The 22,622-nt window shown below is 38.1% G+C and overlaps 1 protein-coding gene and 1 non-coding gene across 2 annotated transcripts in view; both read left to right on the top strand.

The window, feature by feature from the left end:
• Sel1l (SEL1L adaptor subunit of ERAD E3 ubiquitin ligase) overlaps positions 1 to 10,992 on the top strand; it is a 65,833-nt gene extending 54,841 nt beyond the window's left edge. Inside the window, exons 19-21 of the mRNA XM_047538993.1 lie at positions 709 to 881; positions 4,516 to 4,644; positions 6,691 to 10,992. Of these exons, the coding sequence (XP_047394949.1) occupies positions 709 to 881; positions 4,516 to 4,644; positions 6,691 to 6,900 (512 nt within the window). The 3' untranslated portion in view covers positions 6,901 to 10,992. The remainder of the gene's footprint in view (positions 1 to 708; positions 882 to 4,515; positions 4,645 to 6,690) is intronic.
• Positions 10,993 to 19,859: 8,867 nt separating this feature from the next.
• On the top strand, positions 19,860 to 19,934 carry Trnaa-ugc (transfer RNA alanine (anticodon UGC)). Its single transcript has one exon. It is a non-coding gene; the product is annotated as a tRNA-Ala (tRNA).
• Positions 19,935 to 22,622: the final 2,688 nt, after the last annotated feature.

Below are 22,622 nucleotides of genomic sequence, written 5' to 3'. Positions count from 1 at the left end.
ATATCATGATCAGTATTTATTCTCAATGGTAGTACTAGTACCAGAGTTTTTAAATGGAATCGTAAAGTCTTTGTACATTTCCATCATGCTGTGGTTCGCTCTTTGGTTTCTAATTTCAGGCCAGTTTATTGTGTAAAATGAGATTTGAGTAGAATTTTTTTTTTTTTTTTTTTTTTTTTGTGGTGCTGGGAATCGAACCCATGGTCTTATGCTTGCAAGGCAAGCACTTTACCGACTGAGCTATCTCCCCAGCCCCATGAGTAGAATTTATAATAGAATATCATCCTGAAACTCAAAAGGACTCTAACTTTTCCCACTCTTTTTCTTTTGAATATTTGTTTCTCTCACATAAATCTCCTGAAAATTATCTGCCTCTTCCTTCTCCTAAACAGTAGTCATGCTGAACCACTTTTTACAATTTAAATGATAGGATAAAATAGAGCATGAAGATTTAAGAGGAGTATTAGTAAAATAGAATATTAGCCAATTTGTTTCACCTCTTTCTATTACAAAACATTCTATAGAAAAGCTGTACTTCTAGTTTAAATTTTTACTGACTTGATAGTTTGAGGACTTTGTTATAGTTTGTGTACTGCAAATTAAAATTCTTTGTCTTGTACAAATATTTTAAGGGAAGGCAAATAACAAATTAATCTGTCTTAAGCACACTTTATTTATTGACAGTTTTGCATTTAACTTTTGTTTAAGGCTATACTGTGGCTAGAATTAAGCTTGGAGACTACCATTTCTATGGATTTGGCACGGATGTAGATTACGAGACTGCATTTATTCATTATCGGCTAGCTTCTGAGCAGCAACACAGTGCACAAGCTATGTTTAATCTGGGATATATGCACGAGAAAGGACTAGGCATTAAACAGGTGAGTGGCTTCAAAACAGGTGTTTGAATAACAATCATGACAAGGAAAAAATGCCTGCATTTGTATGGATAATAGGCTTTCTTTGGAATTCCATCAGATTTTAGGCCAATAAATTATGATTTGTAATATTTCAGAAGACTGCCCTTAATGCTCTCATCTTCCAGCACACATGTACACGTTAATACCTACACTGTTATATTTAGGGTATTAAATTAAAGGCAGATTCGTGACACAGAAATCAATGCCGCCTGTGTTATCACTTCTTGTTCAAGAAACACCGTCCTTGGGGTGGGGATATAGCTCAGTTGGTAGAGTGCTTGCCTCTCATGCCCAAGGCCCTGGGTTCAGTCCCCAGTACCACGTAAATAAATCAATAAATCAATAAACAAATGTTAAAAAAAAAAAAGAAACACTGTCCATAATCAGGCAAATTCTGTTGTTTCTAAATTATTTTGAAATGAATTAAAAATTTTCCTACTGATAAAATTATTTCCAATTCTTAGTCCTTCTACTGAAGTCTAATGCTCCCTAGAATTGTAGTGTTAGCATTTTTGCCTGTGTCCTCTCAGAACTTTGAAAAATTTTACTTCTTACACATTTTTTTAAGTTTACTTTTAAATTTTTCTTAAGTTTCAAAAGGATCTAAATTTCCACCTATTTTAAAAATTAAAATAAATATTCTTGAAATAAAATTAATAAATTATTGAATATCCAATAGACTCTAAATATCAAAATAACTTGATACCCAGTGTTGATTTTTTAAAAATAAACAAATAAATTCTTTAATTATATTTTCCTTGTCTCCTTAAATTTATATTTTTAGCCCCTACTTTCATAGAATTATATACTAATGCTATATTTTTAGTGATTTGGTCTTTAACTGGTCACCTTTTCATACTTATCTGAAACAGTATATACATTTATTTTTTATTTTGTTTGATCTCTGTTAAGATTCATAAGATATTAGTCACAGTTGACTAGTTATTAATCTGTTATTAATCAATAAAATAACTAAAATTTTTGTATTTTTTTAAAATCTGTCTGTGTATAATTGAGAATAGCACCAATTCTCATTTTTATTTTTATAAATGTATGAATTGAACATTGTTCACATAAATAAGTATATAGGAATTGGAAGAGTTTTATTACAACACAGTTACCATTCTTTTAACTGCTTTCAAGTGGTATGCCAAAAATCAGAGTGATCTCTCATTAAAAAGTATTTTTAGTGCTCTATCCCTGACAACTTTGATTAGGAACCCCCTTCACTAATGTTGAAAGAATTAGAAGCCGGAGACTGGCAGAAGAATGTGTTTCCTATCCCTGGAGCCATTCACTTTCTCAGTTTTTGAAGAGTCCTGAAAAAGCTTTGCCAAATTTATGAAATGATTTCATTATACCCTTTACTCTGTCACATAGGGGCATTTTGTTGACCTAATGTGTTTAAGGATGGAGGGAAGGTTGTTAATTTCATTTTGCTAATGCTATTTTTTGACAGATTATGTTTTTTACCACATTTCGCTATTTTATTTCTGTTTCAATATGTCAGTGTTAGTATTTTAAAGTTACCTCAATATTTACAATATAATCACTATTAAGTATTTAAATGTAGTTTTATCAGAACACTGGAGTGCAGACTCAGTGCCTTGCTTCCAGAAGATCTGTGCCACATGACACATCAGAGAAGGCTCTCTGCCTTGTCAGCCAGTCAGATTTAGTTTCTATCAGAAAAACTGACTTCATTTTTTTAATTCAAGTAAAGTTTGCTATGTGTTTGATGATTAATGATGATTACATATAAATTATGCATTCATGGGATATATTTAGCAGTAATTTAACTGAAAGAAATCAAGATTAAAATGATCATTGATAATGTTTTTATAATAGATTACAAAACATGAGGGGCTGGGGTTGTGGCTCAGTGATGGAGCTGGGGTTGTGGCTCAGTGATGGAGCGCTTGTCTAGTATGTGTGGGGCACTCGGTTCGATTCTCAGCACCACATATAAGTTAATAAAACAGGTCCATTGACAACTAAAAAAATTTTTTTTAAATAAAACATGAAAATTAATATACTCTTCTCAGTTTAATTTCTAATGTATAGAGAGCTAATACTATAAATTCTTATGAATAAAGAATATGACAAAAAGTCATATTTCTTCAATGAGAGGAGGGAAGGGAACTTAGGTTCAGATTTTGAAAATAGCTTATACAAAAATCACAATAATTGTTACTTTGTGTAATATCAAAATTACATTTTCCTATTTTTTCTCTTTTTTTAAATATATTGCTAAGTGTTAATCAGTTCGGCAAATATTATAGCTAGAAAAATGTTAAGTATTATAGAGAGATAAGAATTGGCTACAACTAGAAAAAAAAATTCAAGATATGATTTGATAAAGTTTAAATTATTCTATGGAATCATCCTCAGTCTGTGTTATTACATAAAATTTGATCTATGATCTTGAAAAATACAGCAGTCTAAAAAAATCATCAGATTTTGTTTAGGTATTGGGGATCCACCCCAGGGTCTAATGCATGCTAAGCAGGAGCTATGCCACTGACCTACACCCCCAGCCCTGAGTTACTATATTTTTTTTAAAAAAATCAGAGATGTTAACCATACTGTTACTATTACTTGAAGATACTTTCTTTTTAACTAATGACACAAGGACAAGAATAAAGAATAGCTCAAAGTAAATGCTTATATTTAAATATATGAGGAGGAAAATTATTCTGTGTGAGTAGCCTTTCTTTCCTCCATCTCATGAAATTCTTTCCTAAGAGTTTGGTATTTTTTTACAATCGTCAGGGCATGGAAAAAGTTGGATTTTTAAATGCAAATTATCACAACTCTCACTGTCCACTTTTCCTATATATCTAAATTCCCAACACTGCTTCCTGGGTCAAAATTAGTAGTGATTTGTTTTACCTTTCATAGAAATATGTCTAAGACAAGATACCCTACAGTGGGTTCATAATTAGTCAGTGTTGGAGACTTCTCCAAAACCAGTATTTCAGCGTTTCTCTTTGTGGTGACCCTGAAGTTTTTATGCCCTGGACAGAGCACACGAGAAAGGGGTGAGGTAGGAGAAGAACCTTTCTTTGTAAAGTGCAGAGAGGTCGCTGTGCACACAGGCCAATTCCCAGGCATTTATCTGATTAGAGAAAGCCTATATGTAAGTTCAGGAACTAAAATATAGAGACCTTTAATATTGTCCACAGAAGTACCTCTTGGAAATCTTGAGTGTGAACTGGAGATTTAAAATGAAACCAGAGTTGCTTACACCAAGTGAAGTTTTAAGTAGAAAAAAACAGCTTAAAACCTAGAGGCTATCCTTGGAATTCTCCAGGTTAGCAGTATACATGACTATAGCCAGCATATCTTCAAAGCAAATAGTATGTTACATTGGAGAAAATAAAGTTTTCTAAATTTTAATTAAATTTTTCAAAATTGTGCAGTTAGATAATTAAAGAAGTTTTACTCAAGTAAAGCTGGTTTTTTTTTTTTTTTTTAGATAAGGGAAATTCATTTTAGGTTAAAGTAAAACAAATATTCCTAATATTTAAACTAAATAAACAGTTTTACATATTTTGACAAGAAATAAATTTGGAATTCGTTACCTATATTATAGGATATTCATCTTGCAAAACGCTTTTATGACATGGCAGCTGAAGCTAGTCCTGATGCCCAAGTACCAGTCTTCTTAGCACTCTGCAAACTGGGTGTTGTCTATTTCTTGCAGTACATACGGGAAACAAACGTAAGTGGTCCATGCCTCTTTTAATTAAAATAAAAATGATATCACTTTCTCAGGCCTGGAGATTTGTTTAAAAAGTTGGAAAGCATAGGGAAGAGTATTCTGTGTTGGATCTCATTCCTTCTTCTGCCCAGGTGAAGTATCACAGGACCTCATCAGGTGAGAGTCAGATGTAGACATGAAGCAGTAACACAGTTTTCAGGTAGCATTTCACATCGGTTCCTAATGTTAAAGCATTTTTCTTTAATGCAGGTGTTTTCCAGTTTAGGGAAAAGAGACTAACGCATGGCAATTTGAAATAGTACTTAAATAAATCCAGTAAACATTAAATGAGATGACTGCCTGGTAGGACTTGAACCAGTTCCTTTAAAAAAAAAAAAAGTCGGGGGAGGAAGAAGAACCTGAGAATCTGTACAACCTGTTGTACCTCAGATTCTTCCAATAGTGAAACATAAGTTTAAAACGCCACCAAAATTTTCCTCCCTAAAAATAACTTGAATTATTTAAAGAGGCTATCAGTAGAACCTAAAAAGAAGATGGGTTACCCGTTTTCTTCAAAGCTACCTATTTTAGTTAAAGATATTACATGTAGGTGTTCTTGAGTTCTGTCAGTTTTAAATTTTGCTCATAGTACTAATAGTTCCTAATAGCAAATTACAGAATTTAACTCTGAAAACCCAAAATGTTCAAAACCCTTGTTAAAAACAAGGGCCATTTAACTTTAGTTTATTCAGTACCATAAAAGGATGATGTTTAATGTCTTTCAGAATAATTTGGTATAGCACTTTGACCTCAGATTCAAGGTCAGCTTTCCCTCCATGTTACAGATAGAAATGTAGTCCATGCTGCTCCAGCAGCAATAAGGAGAAATGAACTTCTCCCTTTTGCCACCTTTAGCCATGCTGCTGAGATCCTCCACACACAAGGCTCCAGAGCACTGCACATGTTAGATTCTGTCCTTCCTGTTGTTCATACATGTGTAATATCAGTTGCTATAATTGCTTTGATGAACCAGAATATGTCATACACTCTGCCAGTTGAAATTATCTTTTTCCTTTAGTTGAAAAGCCCACTGATTCTCTCAGGGACTAATTCAGATTCTTCTATCCCAGAGTTCTCATCACTAAGTATGTTCTAGGATTTGATATTGCAGTATGTCATAATGAGTATATTATATCTGCTCTTTTTAATATAGAAATGTAAAGACAATAAAATATCTCATAATCCTACCACCCAGATATTCCAACTTTTAAAAAGTACAAGTGTAATAAGTATTAAAGGACAAATAGTACAGAAAAACACAAAAGCTCCCATTTCAGGCCCCTCTTCAGTTGTTTCTTATAATTTTTTTCCCAGAAAAATTTAGCACCTGTACCTACAAATATGCATTATGGAGATCTTGTAAATTTAATACTGTTTAAATAAAGAATAAGCCCCATATTTACTAATTTGGGGGTGAGTGGTAGTCAGAAAATATCAGGAATAACTTCTCAAAAATGACAAATAAAATCCCATAGACTAAGAACATAACTGTTAGTTCAAATTCATGTGTTAATATACTATGAGTTTTAGTTAAAGCCTAACCAGAAAGCATTATCCATTCAGCTATTAGGCATTGAATTCTAGTCGTCTTTAGTTACATGAAAGGTAGCAGGAATAACTCAGCTGTCAACAGAACAGCTCTTCAGCTCGGGTGCAGCACCACAAAGAGATTACAGAACCAAGATGCTCACGTTTCGCCCTGTTCCTTTATTATGCCAATGTTTCTTTCCATCTTTTTCTGCGGAAGATGATTGGAAACTGGTACATTAAATTACCAGTGGCAGGAGGGGAACCCTCTTAGACATTGTATATAGTCAATCTCTATAATAACCCTATTCCTGAGACACATTATTGTGAACTTCAGTCGAAAGCTTTTAAAACCTTTTTTTAAAACATGTTGAAAAAGCAGTTAATTAATTCAGCATTTATCTCTAATATGTGATGTAACTTTCATGATTCCTTGCCTGGCATTGAAGTGATGATGAGTTTTACATTGTTTTCTTTAAGATTCGTGACATGTTCACCCAACTTGATATGGACCAGCTCTTGGGACCCGAGTGGGATCTTTACCTCATGACCATCATTGCATTGCTGTTGGGAACAGTTATAGCTTACAGGCAGAGGCAGCACCAAGACATGCCTGTGCCCAGGGCTCCAGGGCCACGGCCAGCTCCACCCCAGCAGGAGGGGCCACAAGAGCAGCAGCCACCGCAGTAACAGCCACCATGTCCAGCCTTGACCAGTGAAAACAAAGGAACTTGTTTGCTGAGAACACTTGCATTTGATATAGAACTTGGGATCAGTGGCCACCTCCTGGAAGAGGCACAAGGAAGCATTGAATTCCTAAAGCTGCTTAGAATCTGATGCCTTTATTTTCAGGGAAAAGTAACTTAACTAAGTTGAATGTTTGTTTCAGTGCCATATGGAATAACAACTCTCAGTGGCTTTTCACTTTTTTTCTTTATTCCTTTCTTCCTTTTTTTTTTTTTTTTGGAAACACATGAGACACTCAAAGTAATTTCTGCTGCATCCGGCTATCTTTCTTTATAATCTTTTTGGTCATTCTTTCAGTGGGCATAAGTTCTTATATCAAACATCTTTGAGGTCTTGTGCATTGACACTAAAAACTGATCAGTGTAAAAAGGAAAACCCATATGTTTAAAAGTCTGAAAGTAAACTTGCCTTTTAAGTTAAAAAAGAAAAAGAAAACAAAAAAAGATGTCTTCAAAGTATTTTGGAACTGCAATAACTGAGAAATTTTTACCAGACCACATGCAAGTATACATATGCCTCATACTTTTTATTTTAAAAGGGAAGGTTGGGAAGTTTCTTATAGGTGATGGTCACACTTCATACCATGCTTTTGTCCTTCAAAGACTGAAAGGCTTTAAAGAGTTCTATGTGAACATCACTTCTTTGTAATAGAATATATGTAAAACTCTGTGAACTGACTCCTTGCACTAACGTGAATTTTCCCCACCTACTTAATGTAATTTGCTTGTTTGAGTGGTACAGATCCTCGACCCAGAAGCCAGAGGTTGGACGAGCTGAGAGAAATTAAAAAGCAACATTGAAGATCTTTGGATGGGTACCAAGATCATAGATACACTTTCCCAAAAGTTGAAGTATTTGTTCCCAGATTTTATTTTAAAATACTTTGCATTTTTTACTGCTCAAAGAAGATATCAACATCCTGAATTCTTCAATATGAAATATCATTGTCAGGGTATGGCATACAGTAACTACCATTATCATACTAAACTCGGAGAACTGAAGATGGATTAAGCTCAGTGACTGACAAAAGCAAAGGCCTGTTTGGACTATTTTGTATGTTCAGGTTGCTTTTTATTTCTAATAGTTTTATGTTATAATAAAAAGTTAACCATTTGCTTAGTTGTCACATTCACCATCTTCCCACTTAATGTTAGGAAATTCAAGGCTACTACACTTCATGCTTATGTGATTAAATAGATGGGAGAAAACAAAAATAACAAAAAAGAAAATTGAGAACTTCATGTAATCTCTCACATGAAAGAATTAAACCAAATTTATATTTCTTTTTATGGTTAAATGGTGGTATTTGCCATTCAGTATCTATTCTGAGCCTACATTAGTGAGCAGTCCAATGTCAGTCCTTGTATATTAACCTTTGGACTTTTTACCCACAATCCCTCATCTGTCAGAAAACTTGAAGAGTTTATTTCTTGTAGAGTTGTAATGCTTTGGTTTTTGAAGTTGGAATTTTATTTAGAATTAGATTTAATTAGTCTATAATGAACATGAAGGATTTAAATGTGAAGTTGTATACTTTTCTGTATGTTTGGAATATTAAGGGAAACCTGGTGAGCAAACTTCTCCCAGATATTTGCTTCCAAATTTGAAGAGGTGGTTGCATATAAAAGCATATCTGTAAGAGGTATGAAATGTTGCCCTCAAAAGTGTAATGTTGCTTTGGACAACTCTTATAGTGACCCCCTTGATCTCTTGCACTTAGAAACTTGAGTGCAGATGGAACAATTTGTGAGGGTCTTCATGGCTGCCTCAGCCCCCACTCTTCAGAATAAGTATAATCTATATAGCAGCCACACACAGTTTTTAGAAGGCATTAATTTAATTTAGAAGCTGAAGAAACTGGGCATGATGGCACATGCCTGTAGTCCCAGCTACTCCAAAGGCTGAAGCAACAGCCCGGGCAACATACTGAGAGCCTGATTCAAAAGAAAAGATTTGTTGAAAAACCCTGTAAGATGACTACCAACTTCCAGTTTTTTCCTGCACCATCCACCTCATTTCTCCTTAGGTAGCATTTTTTAAAATCTATCTTTACTTCCCTCCATTAATACTTGGAGAAGATATTTCTTAAACAGCATGCACTTGGGCTGGATGTGAAAGTATAGTCTTATTCTTCATGTAATAACAGACTTCCTGTTAGTTTACTCCTTACTGTGTCCTTTTTTATTATTAATACTGCAAATATCCTTTCCTTGGTTTGCTTCTACCTCCTCTTTTACCCTGGGCCACTTGCTTTTAGAAATTTGAATGGTAAAATAACTCAGTTCTTATGGCTTCCTTTAAAGACTGTCTCAAAATACTTTGCTCCCTTTTTCTTTTTGTTCATGAGACATGGTACCTAAGCAAATAGGAATTGGGTTTGGTTTTTCTCCTAAAATTAATGCACAATACTTATATAATCAAATGGCATCCATTTGAATAAAGTGACAATAACTAAAGCTAGTTAATGTCAGTGACATTAAACTAACTCCAGGATTCAGGAGTTTTAATGTTAGAATTTAGACTTACCAGATAGAGTGTGGCTTCATTCTCCATGGTAGCCCACCTTCCTGATGCCTTTTATAGTCTGTCTTTCAGCCTTCGAAGGTAATGACATTAGCACTCTAGTCAGCTTCTCTTCTCTTGTGCATTAGCTTGGTTGGTTAGCCAACAGTTTCAGTCTTGAAACCATCCATTTTGCTTCTATTTTATTTTGCAAAGGTGGCACTGGTGGGTGTTTTTTCCAATTTTTTTTTTTTTTTTTTCCTTTTTGTGTTTGAAGTTTTTTCTGTTTTCTGGGTAAGGCTTACTTTAGTTTTGATTAATAGTCAATGGCACAGAAAATGGAAATCAGAATTCATTATTTAGTACTTAAATCAGATAAACTTTATGAATCAATTATCTTGATGTTCTTGAGGATTTGTTACCCTTTTGCATATAAGGCTAATTTCTGGGACTTTTACCACTAAACTGTTTTGTCTCTACCATTGGGAAGCTTTAGAAACTTCCACCAGTGATCTGGTGATGATCTGATGGTTCATTTAGTTAAGGAGCCTCCAGGAAAACTAATTATTTTATATAGAGAATTTCACTTGTTTTTCCCTCTCTTCTCTGCTTTTTATGTTTGCTCTTCAAACCATTGTTTTGGAAGTATGCATGCTGGCCTGTAGATGAAAACCATAGTTCTTCATGTGTGTAGCATGTGTACTAATGTCTAACTACATCTGCAAAAACTTCCTCTACAGAGGTTTGGATTAACATTTCACATGCACATTTCAAAAACAAGATGCTTCATTCAGGTAAATAGCCCCTTTACCTGCCAAGAGTAGCAGGGCTATTTTTGCTCCAAAGATAGCTGGTATTTGTTTTGAAAGTGAACCTAATATATATTACACAATATTTGGACCAGAAGTATGCAAAAAATAACCAGAGCAAAAGAAAACTTCTATTTTTATGCAAACTTTTTCATCAGTCATTGCTCAAATATGAGTGAAAATATGCAATTAGTGAATGCCATATTTTCTGAGGCACTACTTGGTTTTTAAATGTGTAGTTTCATTGAAAAGAAGCTAAATTTCTCCATCCACTTGATATTTTAAGAAAATTTAAAATGACCACCCCAAATGACAATATTTGGGTCTTAAGATGACTATTTGTACAAGTAAAAAGTCTGATTTTATACACAAGAAAGATTCCTTGGTTATGTGCAGGGAGCCATCTCACATGTACTGTTTTTACTAATTTGGATTGACAAGTTAACACTATTTCTCTTTCATTAAAAAAAAAAAAATGTTGTATGATTCAAGTAACCACTATACATACTTAGAAGAGGAAGTTTAAAAAGACCATGCTGGCATTGTGAAGGGATACCATGTAGACTTTTTTGTGAATTTATTTTGTATTTAATGAAATGCAGTATAAAAGCTGGTGACGTGTAATATAATTGTGTAAACAGACAAACCCTGTTAATAGAGAGATGTACAGATTCGTTTTATACTGTATCTTGAAACTTGTGAAATAAAGATTCTGCCTCTGGTTTTCCTGTATCCTGTAGTGTACCACCACAAAGCACTTTTCCAACCACTCCTCTTAACTAAGGAAACTTCAGAAATTTAGAAGCTTCTGGAAAACATTTTTGGGGGGCCCTTTGAATCCCTGAAATTCATTGAAATCATTTTCAACTTCTGAAATTCAGATTCCTGTAAGCCAAATATTGTTCTAGGGAGAATATGAATTTGCCATTTGTTAAATCTCTGATGTTTGTCCTAAATCAGCCTGTGGTAAATGATTCACCTTAAATTAACCCAGTTATAGCATCATTTATCCAAAGTGCATTTGCTCATTCTCTAGTCCCAGGAAGTTTTTAAAGTTTGCAGAGATGTCAACTTACAACACAATAAAATCTAGTTAGAATAAGTAAGAAGATCTGAGTAAAAGGGAAATGGAAAATAACTATTAAACTGGGAGTGAGCTTTGTATGCAAAATGCGAATCAGGGACGAATGTAGTTCAGTAGTAGAGTGTTTGCCCAGCACGGTGAGGACCTGGCTTTAAATCCCAGCAGTACCAAAAAAAAAAAAAAAAAAAAAAAAAAGGAAAATCAGAAATGGGATACATTTTGGCCCTCAGCTTCATAACAGCCAACTCAGAGGTGATCAAGACAGAATGTTACAGCTTAGAAGGCCCAGAACCTTGGATAAAATGGAGAATGCAAATTGTGGCAAGTTGGATCTTAATGTTCACTTCAAGGAGCACAGCCAGCCACCCCAGGTGACCTTGGGTGAAATGAAAGCTGTGGGGATGCTGGACATGAGAGGTATACCAATAGCAGTTGGGCCATTCAGCCTGGAGTTGGGTGTGATGCCTACTTACCACTTAGCCCCTTTCTGAGGAGTTGTTAAAATGCAGTGCTCAGACTTCGTTGAATGAAACTTGATGAGAAACAGCCTCTTTAACTTCCTTTGTGCTAATTTAGATTGCCTATACTAGCTTTGAGATTTGCTTGCACTAAATTACAGCCTATACTTGACTGATGTAAAAGTAAAAATTTAGAAGGTAATTTCTGTAGTAGAAACTATGAAAAATAAAAGAAGGAAATTTTTTTTTAGTTTCTGGATAGTTTCCATGAATAAGCAAATAAAAATAAAATGAAATTTAGTTTAAAAGGAAGTGCCGCTGTGTCAGGAATCTGTCATACCTCTGTGTGACTTCTGTCACCACCTAAAAGCCATCAGATTGAACAAGCTTATAATTAGATCCTGAAAATTCTATGAGCCTAGTGTATTGTTAGTGTTCATTTTGAGCAAAATTCTGATTTTCCTTAGAGGACAAATTCTTTGGATCAACTTCTTTTAAACATGACCTAGTGTTAATTCTTAATTGTATACTAAATCCTGTTTCTAAAAGCCCCACATATTTTTTTCTCATGTAAATTGAATATATCATCCTACATTAGCTCACCTTCAAAACATTCATGTAAATATTTGTTGTTGCCCAATCCAGCCTTCTTTTGCTTTCTCACTACCTCCGGGTAGAACTTTGTTGAAGTTAGCCTCGCAGGGTTGAGCATGATTTCTTATGTGCCTTGTAAGCATTCGGAGATTCAAATCTCCTAAGGGTTCTGACTTTGAAAATGAAAATTTCATTGACTTTTATATGATTCAAGATTTAAATATGAACAGAAACCTCCTTTCTTGGAAACAGATTTATTTCAGGATATGAAAAGCACAGCTGTGAGTTTCAGAGTCTGGCCATCTGGGTTTCCCCACTCTTGCCCCATGGCCTTGCCCATAGTATGCTTCTCTAAGGAATTTTTGATTAATTGAATTTTTCCCCCTAAATGAAATCTGAGCCAAATAGAGACTAATCCTGATTGTGCATGTGTATGCACCCATGGTGGGAGCAGAGGGAACCTTCTAGCCGGTTTTGTTTCCTTTATACACTAGTGTAAAATTTACTTGAAATTTTCCAACCTACACATATATGTTCTTTTATATACTATTTGGTCAATGTTATTTGACCTGTAACTTTTTTTTTTTTTTTTTTTTTGCGGTGCTGGGGATCAGAACCCAGGGCCTTGTGCTTGCAAAGCAAGCATTCTACTGACTGAGCTATCTCCCCAGCCCAACCTGTAACATCTTAAACCATGCTTGGAAATTTATTGACAGGACTGAGAGAGGTAAGAACAGTGCAGTATTTCCCTATAGTACTTTTTCTTCTGGTGCTAGGCATTGAACCCATGGCTTTACAGATAGACCCCAGCTAGCTTAATAGTCCCATTTTGGCTAGAAGTGAAGTATATGCTGTAAGTGGAACTGTCCACAAGAACTGTTAAGAACAGCCTTTCTTTTTTTAAAAGCAAAGAAAAGGGTAATTGAAGATTTAAGTTTAATCGATATCTGTATTGTATTACTTATTTCAGGCAATTAAAGTCCCATAACAGAATTGATATTTTGTGTACTTAGGTTAGCTAAGGCACAGAAGAATCAACTAGGTCTCACCAAACACAATATAGTAAGTCATGAACAGAACATTATGTCTTAGAGTAGTGAAATAGAGGAAAGGCCTAGAACAGGCATGAAACCCTAACTTCAACTGCAGAAAAAGTAATTACAATTCCTTTGACCTATTACTATTATTAAAAGGAGCTTTATAATTGTGTCCCCAGGTCAGGACAAGAGTCATGACAAATGGGACAGATACATAAGGAGCAGATCCAGATACAACAACCTCCACAGGCTACAGTGGGGTGTTGCACTCCTAGGTGCTGCTCCTCTGATGTTTGATCCCAAGAGATTTAGTGATCAGTCCTAACCCCACTGAATGGCCCCAAAAAGTACAGAGGGAATAGTAAAGGGAAAAAATGCCTGGACCGACTGGGTGGCCTTCAGCAGACTGCTCACTTCATGTGGTTCTTACAGGCAGCATAGCACCCAGTCTCAAGCTGCTAGGACCCTAGCCAACCACAGAAGATCTTAAAGGCTGGAAGTAATCAAATTGACTTTTTTCGCTAAAAGCAGACTCTTACAGGCCTTGATGGTGGAAATAACACACTCGTCATCCTAAAATGGTTAACTCCAGACAATTTATAGGCCAAGTCACCCTTCATGTTAAAAAGACTGATCTTAAATTTATAACCTAAGGTTTCATTTTGTCCATCAGCCTTTATTACACTCTAGACTATGTTCCAGGCACTGAAATGTAAAGTGAATTTAAAAATGAGCACAAATGAAAAGAATAAATTGAAAGAGGCTCTTGTCCTCTGGGATCATCTTCACCACTAACTAAACACGACATCTGACCGACACTAAGTGCTTTACAAGTTTTATTGAACTGAAAAATCCTCCTTGATGTTGGCACAGTTCATGTCATTCCCACTTAACAGAGGAGGAAGCTCAGGCTAAGCAACTTGTACTAGATCACACAGCTAGTGTTAGTCACAAAACTGGAATTCAAGTAAAAGACTGTCTTGGCTATAAAACCCAAGTTCTTAACTATGATGCTATTCCATTGTCCTTAATGTGGCGTGGTAAGGTTTATAACGGAGGGGCCAACATAGTGCCATGGGGAAAGAGCAACAGCAAAATTTGTAAAATCTGCCCTGTCTATGTGTCAACTTGTCCACTCTGTCAAGCTGTTATACTCTTACCACGCACTTCTAAAGCAGTGTTAACAGGTATTCCACGCTGCTTTACAATTTTAAAGATAAAACCCATCTGGAGCATGTGAGGGTTGGTTCCTCTCTGGTCCACCATGTCTAGTGTCGGGTGGGGTGACTCAAATGGTATGAGGAGCCATTTGACTAGAACCTAAACCTTTTTCCCATTAATATCTGCCAGGGCCAAAATATCCAAAATAGCTTCCACCCTGAGGTGCCTGGATGGGATGGGACGGATGAGCCAGAACGGCTGTAGACGGGCTATCCACTTCATGTGTGGTTGTCTCAAGGCCTGCAAAATTGTCTCCAAGCTAGCATCCTGAGTCCAGGGGGAGAACTCAGCCTCCGAAATACCAAATACCATTCCCACCACATCAATCCATCACTTAGGCCAGTTCAGATTCAAAGGATGCCATATGGGAGAGCAACAGACTCCATCTCCCCATGGAGAGGATCAGCAGGGGAGGACAAGGAGGAAGAGTATTGGAGACAAGGCTTCCACAATCACCTTTTCAAGACCAAGGTTGTTTCCCTGATTTCAACTTTTAGGAGCTTCTAATGTAACTTACCAGCCCAGTTTGTCTACAGATTTATAACTAGACCTCCCACGTCCATTTTCCTGAAATAGCTGAACGAATGAAAAAAGATTAATGAAGGGTGTATGTTATGCTGTGTTAATCATATCTGTTTCGATTCTTGCAACTGTTCCTGCCCTAAGGCTTTGCCTCTTTGCCCGACGTCTTCCCCTGACCTGGTTCACTCCCCCACCCCCCACCCCCGCCCCCGTCTCTATTCAAACTTGCCTGTGCCTACATTAAATCAGATCCATCTGTTATTTACCCCTCTGTTTTTTCTTTATAGCCCTTCTTATCATTGTTTACAATATTTGTGTAATCTTGATCTCCCAGTTGGTAAATCCCAAGAAGACAGGCACCAATCTGTCCTATTCAGCAGTGTGTGTCCAGAGCTTGGCATAACGCCCAGCACACAAATTAATTTGATTAATGTTTGAATTAGCAGATGGACTTTCCAGCAGAAATAACATTATAAAAGATGGTGAAGCTCCAGAGTCAGCTCTTAAGAAATCCTGCTAAATACAAATGTACTTGAAGGGTTTATGTAGTATTGTGTGACTTGGCCATTTTCCCGCTCCCTGCCTGGTTCTCCCGAACGCAAGCAAGCAGGAGAAATCCTCTCTCAGAAAACAACTCAAATGAGGCAGAGGAAACCCGATGTATCTGGCAGGTGCTTTTGAGGCTTCTGGGAGAAGGAGGGGCTGTGCTCCGGAAATAGGGGCAGAAGGGTACTACATTGAATTTGGCCCATTGAAGTGACAAAGACCTTTGCAAACTAAAAAGCAAGAAAACACTGAGTACTTAAACCACCGTTGAAAAGAAACCAAGACAACCTCTACCCTCCTCGCCCTCAGTGCTGCCTGAATGCTTACTCCCGCAAGGCTTTGTGCCAGGAAGCACGCCCACAGACCTGGGGGTGCTGCTGTGTCAGCACTGGGTGCACGCAGACTTACACAGGACATGGGCCTTTCCATGCATGTCTTCCTTCACCCTGTAAATGGATACTGTCGTGAGATCATACTAAGGAGAAACTCAGAAGGAATAAGTTGGTGGATTTGCTTAGGTTTTCTCAAGTCTTCCCCAGTAACGATATTCTGGCTAAAATACATTAAAAACTGAAAACTAACCAGTGTTCAATATCTTTTCATTACTGAAAGGGTCTCACTCCTACCTTAGGATTTTGTGGCTGGAGGCCCTACCCAGCTCTTTTCATTCTATCTGGTTCCCTAGGTTGGTTTTGTTTTTGTAAAGAGTAGGGCAGAACAGAGAACTGAATCCACAATGCAAGCAGTCTCCGCTTACTCTGTCTAGCATTATCTCACTGAAGGGTGAACAATTAATTGCACTGGGTTCTAGTATAGATGCTCTACACTTGTGTGTGTGTGTGTGTGTGTTTATGTGTTGACTTTCAGCCTCACGGCTCACAGGGCTACTCAATTGAAACGCAAATGCTGGCTCCTCTGAAAAGTGTGTCTGTAGTTACCAGAATATCCTCAAGAGGGCACCAAAGGGCTACTGCTGAGGAAAGTTGAGGCAGAAAAACTTTTCCAGAACTTTTTTAGAAGACTTTTCTGGGGATAGATGAAATCCGAGGAACACGTGCTCCCTAGCTTCCCACGACAAAATCATTGAAACCACTAGACACATTATCTGGGCTTCTATTTAGCATCATTAATGCTTCCTCATTGCCTCTATTGTGTTAAAAAAAAAAAAAAAAAAAAAACAATGAAGTAGCAGAGGACCTATACTGGCTGATAGTAACCTGACAAGTCATCTTGTCAGTCCAGTTGTGTGCAAGAACATAAGAAACAGATCCACAGACTTTGTAGCCTCTCCCACAGGTCCTCCACGGGCAGCTTCCCCAGACCCCCTCCAGGTTCTCCCACATTCCAGTGTCGCTCCTTCCACACCCAGGAGAGGGAGAGAAGCAGGCACTGAATGTGGAAAGTGTCAGCTGAAAGTAACTGAGAGGTGAGCCCCAGGGGCAGGAGGAGTGTCTGTTACGGAAAGTGACCCCATTCTCCCAGGAAGAATCTCCAAAGTGCTTGTGCTATTGTAGTTTGCATTTCCTTTACTAGTGATGTAACCATCTTCCCTGTGTTAGAAGCCACGCATTTCTCTCTGTGCCATTAAGCAGGTTTGTTCATTTTTCCTATTTATGCCTTCAGGAAATTAACCTCTTGCTTAAAATTAACTGCCAGTTTTTTCCACTTTGACTTTTTTTTGGGGGGGAGGTAGGGGTACCAGGGATTAAACTCAGGGGCACTTAACTACTGAGCCACATCCCCAACCCATTTTTGTATTTTATTTAGAGACAGGGTCTTGCTGAGTTGCTTAGTGCCTCACTAACTTGCTGAGGCTGGCTTTGAACTTGCGATCGTCCTGCCTCAGCCGCTGGGATTACAGGCATGTGCCACCGTGCCCAGGTGACATTTGTTCTTTCACTTTGATCATGCATCCTTTGTCTTGCATACTTCTTGTTGTTGTAGTTATACAGTCATATGTCCCAATCTTTTCCTTTATGGCCTCTGGGATTTTTGTCTTTTTAAATGTATGTTTCCAAGAAAGGAAAAGATGGAAAATAGGAAGAAAAATAGAAAATAGGAAGATGGACTGGGATGGAAATTGGTGCCTTGTGTAGGCTAGTAAGCGATATTCTAAACTAACAATCTTTATTTATTTAAATGCATTTAGAAAACAGGGAGGAGGACCCAGGGTTCACCTTCCTTAGAATGCTGCTGGCAGCCCCTGAAGCAAGCCCCTGGGATAGGTGAGGAGTCCCTCACCACCTTTCAGTCACATGCCAGATTCTCCCTGAGAGGGATCTCTTCTACATGCAGCTTTGTTCGTCTGGTTGCATTTCAAAGATTGTTTGGGTGCTTTGCTGACTCCCTCCCGCCCAGTGCTGGAGATCTATTGAACCCAGGGCCTCACACAACCCAGGCAAGGGCTGTAGCACTGAGGCCTCAGCTGACAGTCTCTTGCCTCTTACTCTGAGACTGTCTTCTCTGACCTACTTCCCTCTTGATGAACAATATAAACAGAAACTATCTTCAGTCAGATGCAGGAAGCTGGTTCAAGGCTGGCAAGGGTTGGCAATGGTTTTGAAGGAAGAAAACAAGCTTGACGGACTGCTAAAGGAAACGGCTGGGTGTGGGAAGGGAAAGAGCTTCCTCATCTCCTCCTGAGAGCAGAGGTCACATGAAACCATTTGTGACCACCACATATTTTCTAGATAAAATGCTTAGCATTAACCAGCCCTGTTGGGGGCTATGCCATGCGGACTCGCCAAGATGGCACCTGGCAGCCAGTCAGAAGTTGTTTTGGTCACATTGGCAGTGAGGAGGTTGATTAACATAAGCACACCCAGGTGATTTATCATTGGCCATATTCAATTAAGTCCACGCACACAATGTGTGCACAGGTGTTCCCAAGTGCTCCTGATCATGCCTGCTCGTTTTGACCTTTGCCATGATTGGGCAGCTAGCTCCTCGCCTAATCTTCGCATAATTGGCGTCAGCCCTACCCTTCACCTACTGGAGGGGATATAAGCCGGCTCTCCTTAATCGCTGGGGTTCGGAGTTCGAGGTTCAAGGCTGGAGGCTGGAGGCTGGAGGCTGGAGGCTGGAGGCTGGAGGCTGGAGGCTGGAGGCTGGAGGCTGGAGGCTGGAGGCTGGAGGCTGGAGGCTGGAGAAGAGCCAGGGTTCCCGGGTTTCCTGATTCAACAATAAACCGTTCCGAATTCAAGAGCCTTGCTACTCATTTGTCCCTCGTGCCAAATCGACGCCGCTGGTCGGCGTCACAGCCCTCAACTGGAGAAGGACACACAATAATTTTTAAAAGACTCTGCTTTCATCGTTACCCCTTCATTCCTCTTTTTCTCAAAGGATATTAATTGTAATTACATATGAAGGAGGTGAAGAGTTATTCTAAAGTGTTATTAGTGCCAAATGAGTTCATGAGGGGCAATTAAGGAATAGACTTACTAAATGACAACATTCGTGAGAATGTTTTTAAATCTAAAAACTATTAAGAAAACACAATTCAAATGTTTCTAAGTTGAGAGAGAGGTGAGATTATCCTTGGAGTGATTCCTTGGAGAACTACTGAGAGTTATCCATTTTATGTCCTGCTCCCTACACATACAGCAGTTTCTCAGAGCAGCTCCCAGTTTCCAAGCTTCTGGAAAGATGGCCTTCCCTTGGCCCAGATGCCAGCAGTCTCAAGACTAGAAAATTCCAGAAGATCACCAAGAGCCACCACAATTTCTCCTTGTTGCAAGCCTCCCAGCTTTTCTTCCACATCCATGTGCACAGTTCTGTGGGACATGCCATGCCCGTTCTAACCTACTCGTAGCTAGCAATCCACCCCTTGGACAGTGGGGCATTGGGCTAAGGGAGCATTCTGTAACTCTCTTTTCCATTGTTCACAACCAGAGGGAACATTTTCTGTGCTTTTCCCCTAATTCCAACTCCCTCCCCAGGAAATTTTAATACCACAGATACATCTGTTCATGCACTCCATGCACATCTGTGCATTACAAATAAAAAGGTTTCTTTGCTCCTGCCAAGAACTCATTTTCACTCTTGGTGGACAATATGACCCCTGTCGAGTATGGTGCAGGAGATACTGCAGCACTATTTGTAATAGCAAAAGATTAGAAATAACTTAGCTGGGGAGATAGCTCAGTTGGGAGAGTGCTTGCCTTGCAAGCACGAGGCCCTGGGTTCGATCCCCAGTACCCCCCCACACCAAAAAAAAAAAAAAAGAAAGAAAAGAAATAACTTAAATGTCAATCAAAGGGACCAGTTCTCTAAAGCATGCTACAACCAAGGACTACAGTGACGTGTAGACTCAAAAGGGAAGGAGAACTCCTTCTTTGTATTAATATGATAAGATCAAACTGTGCAAGGAAAAGAACAATGTTTACAAAATGGTGCCCTTTTATAAAAGGGAGAGGAAGAACGGTTATACTCATTTGCACATTCCTAAATTATCACTGAAAAGACACATGTGGAATGAGTGACCTTGGTGTCCTTAGAGGAAAGAAAACTGCATAATGATGGGGCAGCAATGGAAGATAAAATTCTGACTATGCCCTCTGACCCATGGGATTGTGTTACAAGTTCAACATCTAAATTTAAAGATGGCATTGATGCTTTGGGTGTGTCTTATTAAAATGTTAGCCTTGCAAAATTAGTAGTATTCCTCTGATATTGCCAATTGAAGGACTCTCTAGTTGGTTGGATTTAAGAACCTGAGAGCACACACCTTTTGCCTCTGTTATCCATTTCTACAATCTTGGAGTAAGGTTTTTGCACCTTGGGGGTTTCCAAACACCCCCAAAACCAGCTGAGCTTGAAAGTGGAATTTCCCTAGCTCCCCATTGTAATTTCTCTGCTCAAACACAGCCTAATTCCTACATAGCCAGATGTGGATTATCCACACTGTAGTTTATACAACTTCTCACACCTGCCACGGTAACTTTATCCTTGGGCAAGGAGTCATTGCCTGATCGGATGAACATTCTGAGGCCAAAATTTCCCCCAAATATTCCTGCCATTGATGATGACTCATTTTCTAAACAACCAGAATCATAAGCCAGTGAGGAGCTCTTTACAGAGTGAATTTCTGTTATTAATGTTGTCACCCAATTGGATGGTACTCTGCATGCTGTTGAAGGTTCAGGTAAGCTCCTTTCTGAACTTACTCATCAGGTTGCCATCATCGGTAAGTATTAAGCAAGTGCTAACCATGGACTCATGGACTGGAATCGGGTCCTACCACTGGAAGCAAAACAAGGCTTAGTCTCAAAACCATGGTCAGGACTTTTTGGTAATGATTAAATTGTAAATAATCATGGGCAACAAAAGAAAGTCACTGACATGTTCTTCATAGGATGAAGATGCACTCTGGATATTCTGTGCTGCAGCCATTGTTAAGAGCTGAGTGGCTGAAATGCAGGAGGCGGGGTTTCTAATCTTCCAGCTTAAACAGGTGCCAGTTTAGGGCTATTTCATTTTCTGTACAAGATCTTTATATAATAGCTTTGCCAAAATCCTTAAAGATGATAAAATTTTAGCATACAGGGTTTTATTTGGTGAGGGGGTGAAATTGAGGATTGAACCTAGTACAATGGTCTACCACTGAACTATACCCCCAACCCTTTATTTTAAATTTTATTTTTTATTTTGAGGCAGGGTCTCACTAAGTTGCCCAGGCTGACCTTGACCTTGCCATCCTCCTGTCTCAGCTTTCTGTGTAGCTGAGACTATAGGCCTATGCCACTGTGCCCAACCTTTTAAGATTTTTAAAAGACAATTTTTGTCAAAGTATAGGGGTGTGTTACTTTAAAGTTAGGATATGTTCCAACAGATGCATCATTAGGTGACTTTGTCATTGTGCAAACATCACAGAGTGCACTTTTTGATGGCATCAGTCAATCAAGATGGCCTTGGATGCCATCAAGAGACATAAAAAACAGAAGATTTATAGAGCTGCAGCTGGATTAATATGGCATATTTGTTTTACAGTAAACTTTTCTCATAAGTACAAGGAATACACCCTAAAATAATGATCAATAGCATAGTAAATGCATAAACCAGTACATAGCCATGCATTATCAAGTATGATACACTGTACATAACTGTATGTGCAGTAAACTACATGCCAGTCAGAACAGTGAGTTTGTTCACATCTGCATGACCATAGACACATGAGGAATGTTAAAAGGCTACAGCATCACCAGGCAATAGGAATTTTTCTGCTCCATATAATCTTCCAGGACCACAGTGGCTGAAATGTTACGCAGTGGAGGGATGACAGTAGTTGCTGGTCATTCCACTCTCTAGAGAAAAGAAGCTAGTTATACACTTGGCAATTGAAGTCTTCTGTTCCTTTGATGCTTATGAAAATGTGTTTAAATTTTCAAATTGGATCAGTATTAAGTAAAAAGGTAAAATACTATCTTTTAGATTGATTCTGGATATAATGAAAACAGAGTTGTTTATCATTAGTGTGGGGCGTTGGTCTCAGAATCACACAAAGAATTGCTGGATAAGCAGACAGCTCCAGTGATCTAGCTAACAGACATTATTAATTAGCCCAGCTGATGGAGAGGAAGAGCACTTCTTCTCACTATTTAAAATCAATTTCAAATTAAAATTCAAATCTCTAGGCCCACCCTAGGCCAGGGGAGGTCAGGACACTTGATTGACAGCCTCACTAAAACTGTGTGAATTGGGAAAGGAAAAGAGAATCCGGGAACTGCAGCCCAAAGAGAAAGGGATTCAAAGTCATCAAAATCCATAAGTTCCATTACAAACACCATATTTATTTTGTGCTCTTTTATTCCATCAAGGATACTCATTCAAGAACCCAGAATGTCCAGAGCTATAAATGAGGGAGTTCAAGTCTTTTCCTAGAGAAGCTGACAGT

This window comes from Sciurus carolinensis, chromosome 2 (assembly GCF_902686445.1).
Source record: "Sciurus carolinensis chromosome 2, mSciCar1.2, whole genome shotgun sequence".
Lineage (NCBI taxonomy): Eukaryota > Metazoa > Chordata > Mammalia > Rodentia > Sciuridae > Sciurus > Sciurus carolinensis.
This window is presented reverse-complemented; position numbering and strand designations above follow the sequence as displayed.